The sequence below is a fragment of the Centroberyx affinis genome, unplaced genomic scaffold (assembly GCF_046629955.1).
Source record: "Centroberyx affinis isolate AG114_WGS23_722 - 3 ecotype Tasmania unplaced genomic scaffold, CSIRO-AGI_Caff_v1 ptg009779l_1, whole genome shotgun sequence".
Lineage (NCBI taxonomy): Eukaryota > Metazoa > Chordata > Actinopteri > Beryciformes > Berycidae > Centroberyx > Centroberyx affinis.
In genome coordinates, this window is record NW_027284635.1 from 1 (window position 1) to 7500 (window position 7500).

At 46.3% G+C, this 7500-nt stretch overlaps 1 protein-coding gene across 1 annotated transcript; it reads left to right on the forward strand.

The window, feature by feature from the left end:
• The first annotated feature begins 793 nt into the window (after window positions 1-793).
• Window positions 794-6042, forward strand: LOC139640548 (MKRN2 opposite strand protein-like). Its single transcript, XM_071514719.1, has 4 exons — window positions 794-1672; window positions 2688-2737; window positions 3171-3339; window positions 5671-6042. The coding sequence occupies exons 1-4, from the start codon at window positions 1470-1472 to the stop codon at window positions 5903-5905; spliced, it is 657 nt and encodes a 218-aa protein (XP_071370820.1). The 5' UTR covers window positions 794-1469; the 3' UTR covers window positions 5906-6042.
• Window positions 6043-7500: the final 1458 nt, after the last annotated feature.

A 7500-nucleotide genomic window follows, 5' to 3' on the forward strand; every position in this document is an offset into this window, starting at 1 on the left:
CACACACACATATACATATATATATATATATATATATATATATGTATATATATATATATATATATATATATATATATATATATATATATATATATATATATATATATAGATTATATATATATCCTGACTGAATGTTCTGTGTTTCATTCTCTTAAAGCATTCTGATCTACAGGCTTCTGCTTAAATGCTTGAAATTAGTTTTTTAGTCAAATATAAATAGTGAAGTTGATCCTATGTATGAATTTCTTTCCAAAGCCTTTGCCTTTCCAGCAAAGAATCTGAAATATAAAATAGTTTGGATTTGTTTAACACTTTTTTGGTCGCTGCATAATTCCATTTGTGTTATTTCATAGTTTTGAGTCTTTACTGTTATTCTAAAATGTGCAAAATAGTAAAAATAAAGAAAAATGTGGAGCATCCAAACTTTTGACTGGTAGTGTATATATACAATATATTGTATATACATTATATATACTGTACTGTATATACAGTATATAGTGTATATATCACTGATTCTTGTGCTGCTCTTGTTGGAAATTAATACAATTTGAATGTTGACTCAGCAGAGATCGTCCCTGTACACAAATCCATTATTCAGTTTATATTTTATACTTTAATAAATGATGTGGTTCCATGTTAACAGTATCTTCTCAGAAAACACATCATGATTTCAAATTGATCAAAAAGGCGAAGAAGTTCTTTAAAATGTGAAATATAAGAATCAGTTTAACATGTAACTTATTTAACTGGATTAAATTCTGCCTGCAGGTAAACAAACTGGTCTGAACCAGCTGCTATCTGATAGGACACACCACAGGAAACCTGCAACCTGATAGGCTGCTGCTCGGCACCGCTGTTATCTGATAGGCTGGCACGAGGCGCTGGAGGCCAGGTGGAAGGTGATAGGCTGTAGCCTAGCAACCAGCTGAGACATAAGATCAGAGAGGAACATCCACAAACAAAACAGAGTACAGCCAGAGGAGAGAGAGGAGAAGAAGAGAGGAGAAGAAGAGAGAAGAAGAGAGGAGGAGAAGAAAAGAAGAGAAGAGAGGAGGAGAAGAGAGGAGAAGAAAAGAAGAGGAGAAGAGAGGAGGAGAAGAGAGAAGAAGAAAGAGAAGAGAAAAGTGAGGAGAAGGAAACAGACAAGAGGAGAACCAAAAAGAGTGAAGAGAAGAAGAAAGAGGAGAGAAAAGGAGGAGGAGAGGAGGAGAGGAGGAGAGGAGTGGAGAGGAGAGGAGAGGAGCTGAGGATTGAGGAGAGGAGAGGAGGAGAAGAGAGGAGAAGAGAGGAGGAGAACAGAGGAGAAGAAGATAGAGACGAGAAAAGTGAGGAGAAGGAAACAGACAAGAGGAGAACCAAAAAGAGTGAAGAGAAGAAGAAAGGAGAGAAAAGGAGGAGGAGAGGAGAGGTGAAGAGGAGAGGAGAGGAGGAGAGGAGAGGAGAGGAGAGGAGGAGAGGAGGAGTGAGAGATGGAGCAGAGTGTGATCCGGTTCAGTCACTGTCAGAAGCAGATCTTCTGTTTCTCGCTGCCTCAGCAGTGTCCGGGCTGTGGGGCGGAGCTTAGCGGCAGCCGCCTGCAGGAGGCGCCGGTCAGCCTGCCCCCCCCCCTCTGCAACGCCCACAAGACCTCCTGCTGCCTGCTGGTCGCTCCTGCTGAGGACAACCACCACAGGTACACACACACACACACACACACACACACACACACACACACACACACACACACACACACACACACACACAACTCAAACGGTTGTCAATGTAAAGTTCCAACAGGTAGATGAACATTTACCTCTGAATAGTTGCTGTGTGTTTCCATCATGGAGGAACACTGGAGAGTCAGCTGTTAGTTAAAGGAGGAATCAGTGATCTGGACGCAGCTGTAGTGTTTCTATAGTGTTTCTATAGTGTTTCTATAGTGTTTCTATAGTGTTTCTATAGTGTTCCTATAGTGTTTCTATAGTGTTTCTATAGTGTTTCCTATAGTGTTTCTATAGTGTTTCTATAGTGTTTCTATAGTGTTTCCTACAGTGTTTCTATAGTGTTTTCTATAGTGTTCCTATAGTGTTTCTATAGTGTTTCTATAGTGTTTCTATAGTGTTTCCTATAGTGTTTTCTATAGTGTTCCTATAGTGTTTCTATAGTGTTTCCTATAGTGTTTCTATAGTGTTTCTATAGTGTTTCCAGAGGTGGTAGAAGTACACAAATTCCTTACTTAAGTAAAAATGCAATGCAAAAAATGCAAAATGTTGAAAATCAGTTGATGATTTCCTCAGAGTAACGAGCCTGTTTTGAAAATGTAGTGAGTAGAAAGTACAGATTTTTCTTTTGAAATGTAGTGAGTAAAAGTAAAAAGTATTCAGTGAAAGAAAAACTTGACTGAAGTACAGATACTTGAAAATCCTACTTAAGTACAGTAATGAAGTATTTTTACTTTGTTGCATCCCACCTGAGTGTTTCTATACTTAAAGGAACAATATATTACTATTTGTTCCTTTAATAAAGTCTAAATCTCTACCAACCAGGCTAGAAACAGAGAGCTAGCTGGAAAAGCTTGTTGGTATGGCTGTAGATCTGACCTGACCTCTGACCTCTGACCTCCGGGGGGCACTGTGCCTCCTGACTGAACTCTGGTTGAACATGCTTTGTTGGGTCTGACCCAGTCTGTCCTGCTGTTGGTGTTTCAGGGTGTTTGACGGGACGTCGGAGCTCCACACAGGCATCTCCAACACCAAAGGTAGGGTCAGGGGTTAAAGGTCTTGTCTTTTTATGTTGTTTTTGTGATGATGTGTGTAAAGTGTATCGTTGGTTCTCCTTGTGATGTACAGTTTTGTGAAAAAGAATTTCCCCCTGGGGAAAATACACTAACTAACTAACTAACTAACTAACTAACTAACTAACTAACTAACTAACTAACTAACTAACTAACTTTATCTGCTGTACTGGTATGAATGTTGGATCAACAGTGTTGCCTAAGGAACTAAGTACAATTCAATAAAAATGAATAACTAGTGCACAACAGTAACTTCATAAATAAAACATTTTAGGTTATTTTCTTGAATAAAACCTTAAAGCTTTCTGTCTCTCTACCTGTCTGTCTGTCTACCTGTCTATCTCTCTCTCTCTTTCTCTGTCTCTCTGCCTGTCTGTCTCCCTGTCTGTCTCTCCAGGAGTGGTGTATAACTACACCCGGTGCGGTGTGCGTAGAGACCAGTCTGGATGGGAGCGGTGCATCAGTGTTCCTCTGGTGCGACCCGACATGTTCAACCTGCTGGCCCAGTGGGACCAGTACCTGGACCGCTTCTCTGACGCCCCCATGTGGGACCCGGCCTGGCACAGGTACCGCTGCACCTGACTGAGAACCTGTAGACACAGCAGAGAACAGTAGAACACAGTGACAGATTAATACAGTAGAACACAGTGACAGATTAATACAGTGGAACACAGTGACAGAGAAACGTGGAACCCCGCCTGGCACATGAACACTTCTGACTTAAGAAATATAGAACAGAAGAGTAGAACACTAGAACACTTGTCCACCTACCTTTGTCAAATCCAGTCTCGTGAAAAACTGAGCGTTGTCCAGCTGATCCAGGACTTTGTCGACCCGCAGCATCGGATAGGTATCAAACTTGGAAATTCACCTTGCGATAGTTGACACAGAACCATATAGAACCATATAGAACCATATAGAACCATATAGAACCATATAGAACCATCAGGCTTGAGAAGAAGCACAACGGGGCTGCAGCAGTCACTGTGGGACTTCAGTTCTGCCTGAACCACTTTTCCTTTGTGCTGAGCTCATCACGCCTGGCGGAGTCTCTGTTGGAGCTCGGTGCGTCCTGGTGGAGCCAAAAACACATCAGGAGAGCAAAAAACAAACGCACCTCGGCTCTCTGGCTCAGTGAGAGACAGTCGTCGGACGGAAGAAGGGTTGTTGGACTTTGGAACCTCATCAATCTCATCTCTCATTGATTGGGTTATTTCTTCACCTGTCTGAGTATCACGGCTTTTAAGGAGGTTGAGGTGGTAGATCTGAGGAGCCCCGGCCCCGTCAGACCACCTTCCTCCCTTTCTTTAAGCAGGTCCGAAACACCCCGAGGCTTTCTGCCAAACAGCAGCTCAAAGGGAGAAAATCCACCGGAGGCCTGGGAGCCTCCCGCACTGCGAATAACAGAGGGTCCAAACACCGGTCCCAATCCTCACTACAACCGCACGGTACTGTCCTCGGCATTTTGTTAAACCGCTCCACCAGACCAGAGGCATTATTTCATATCATCTCCCGAGTCAGATTCTGACTCGGGAGATGATATGAAATAATGCCTGTGTAACACTCTTTGCAGAGATATTGCACAAGGGACGCTGCCTCAGGACATCGCGTTGCATAGTGGAAGACCACTAATACAAAGTGATATTCCCATGCACTTCGGTCTAGTGGCCTGACAAGGTCCATGCCAGTTCTTTCGAAGGGGACCTTTATCAGAGGGAGTGGCTGCAACAGCACTTTTGGGTGACCAGGGTGTTAACCGGCTGACATTCACAGCAGGCGGCGCTCCACCTGCACACGTGTAGATTCGGGCGATGAGTCGATTTAGTGTTTTGTCTTGCCCAAGGTGGCCGGCGGGTTTTGACGGGCCGCCTGGAGAAGCGTTTCCCTGCGGCTCTCAGGAACCGGCAGTCGGGTCATTTCCTCACGAGTGTCACGACTCACTCTGTCTGTCCCTAAACCACTCATCATCCCCGGACGACCCCGCATCGCCACGGAGCACAAATCAGGAAACAAAAAGAATCTGTTTCCATCATAAACCTGGTAGTGTTCTAAGTGGATCTAGCTTCAGTGTTGTAGGAGGATTTTAAAAGAGGGAACGCACAGCAGAGCGGAAGGAGAGGGAGCCGACCAAAAACTGCCAGAGCCAATGGGAGAATTATCCAACATCTGCTAAGATAGACCTTGTTTATATGTCTTCCTGACATGACTAGACTTCCTGATATGACTAGACTAGACTAGACTAGACTAGACTAGACTAGACCGCTTGGCTCGGTCATCCGGAGCCTCTGGTCATGTTGTCGTCTCTAACCGCTCCAACAGAAACTAAAGTTCAGCCAGTTCAGCTCATTAGACTTTTCCTCTGCAGTCTCACTGCCAGGTCCGGAGCCCCTCTGGGGTCACATGGTAGAAAAAAAAACTCGATGTGTAAATCCGTGCGAACGGATTTGTAAAAAAACGCTGTGAAACTCCAAAAACACAAAGCTAAATCAATTTAACTAATTTCACTATCGTTAAATCTGCCGTTAAATCTAGAGAACACTGAGCTGACTGGATGTGGTCCAGGCATGGCAGCTCCACTCTCTGAAGAACAGAAGAGTGCGAACGGATTGTGAAACGGTTTAGAAATCCGTTCGCACGGATTTACACATCGAGTTTTTTTTTCTACCATGTGACCCAGAGGGGCCAAGAGAGAAGTAAACCATGAACTGGACTTCAATACTGCAGGAGGTCGGAGCCACACCTGACTCCACCTGCCCCAAATGACACTCTGTCTGCCTGTCTGTCTGTCTGCCTGTCTGTCTGTCTGTCGGTCTGCCGGTCTGCCTGTCTGCCTGTATGTCTGCCTGTCTGTCTGCCTGTCTGTCTGTCTGCCTGCCTGTCTGTCTGCCTGTCTCCAGGTTCGATGAGGAGAGCCACAACTGCTTCAGTTTCTGTGTGCAGTTCCTGAACGGGGTTTTGGCGACTGAGGGCCGCAGCAGGCTGAGCAGAGACCAGCTGACTCAGACCTTCATCCTGCCCAGACTCAAGAGAGTCTGCAAGTACAACACACTGTGTCAGCACATCAGGCAGAAACAACACTACATGGTGGACAGACAGGAGGACAGACAGGACGAGGACAGACAGGAGGCCTGAGGACGAGGAGAGACAGACAGGAGGAGGACAGACAGGAGGCCTGAGGACGAGGAGAGACAGACAGGAGGAGGACAGACAGGAGGCCTGAGGACGAGGAGAGACAGACAGGAGGACAGACAGGAGGAGGAGAGACAGACAGGAGGAGGAGAGACAGACAGGAGGAGGAGAGACAGACAGGAGGAGGACGACAGACAGGAGGAGGAGAGACAGACAGGAGGAGGAGGACAGACAGGAGGCCTGAGGACGAGGAGAGACAGACAGGAGGACAGACAGGAGGAGGAGAGACAGACAGGAGGAGGAGGACAGACAGGAGGCCTGAGGACAAGGAGAGACAGACAGGAGGACAGACAGGAGGAGGAGAGACAGACAGGAGGAGGAGGACAGACAGGAGGCCTGAGGACGAGGAGAGACAGACAGGAGGACAGACAGGAGGAGGAGAGACAGACAGGAGGAGGAGGACAGACAGGAGGCCTGAGGACGAGGAGAGACAGGCAGGAGGAGGAGGACAGACAGGAGGCCTGAGGACGAGGAGAGACAGACAGGAGGAGGAGGACAGACAGGAGGCCTGAGGACGAGGAGAGACAGACAGGAGGACAGACAGGAGGAGGAGAGACAGACAGGAGGAGGACGACAGACAGGAGGAGGAGAGACAGACAGGAGGAGGAGGACAGACAGGAGGCCTGAGGACGAGGAGAGACAGACAGGAGGACAGACAGGAGGAGGAGAGACAGACAGGAGGAGGAGGAGGACAGATAAACAGGAGATGACAGAAATGGCAGATCTCAAGCAGACAGACAGACAGGCAGGCAGACAGACAGACAGACAGACAGACAGAGAGACAGGCAGACAGACAGACAGACAGACAGGCAGGCAGACAGACAGAGAGACAGGCAGACAGACAGGCAGACAGGCAGGCAGACAGACAGACAGACAGGCAGACAGACAGACAGACAGACAGACAGACAGAGAGACAGGCAGACAGACAGACAGACAGACAGGCAGGCAGACAGACAGAGAGACAGGCAGACAGACAGACAGGCAGACAGGCAGGCAGACAGACAGACAGACAGGCAGGCAGACAGACAGACAGACAGACAGAGAGACAGGCAGACAGACAGACAGACAGACAGGCAGGCAGACAGACAGAGAGACAGGCAGACAGACAGGCAGGCAGACAGACAGAGAGACAGGCAGACAGACAGACAGGCAGACAGGAGGATGATAATGGTTTTATTTTCTTGTAAACCATCTGCACTGGTGTTGCTAAATACTATTATACTTTATATAGTATAAAATACTAATATATTTACTGTCACATGAACTAAGAAACTACACACTATTACATCTACTGATGATATATGGACTGATATTATTATATGTGCTGTCATCATATGTACAGCATTATTATCAATATTGTCATTATATATTCTGACCTTATATGTAGTGACATTATTATATGTAGTGACATTATTATATGTAGTGACAGTATGACGTCACGTGCTGTATTACATGCACTGTGTTCTCGGCTGTTGTGTTGCTGTCTGTGACGTCACAGCTGCAGTGTGGAGCAGCAGACAGCAGGAGGCGCTGAGCAG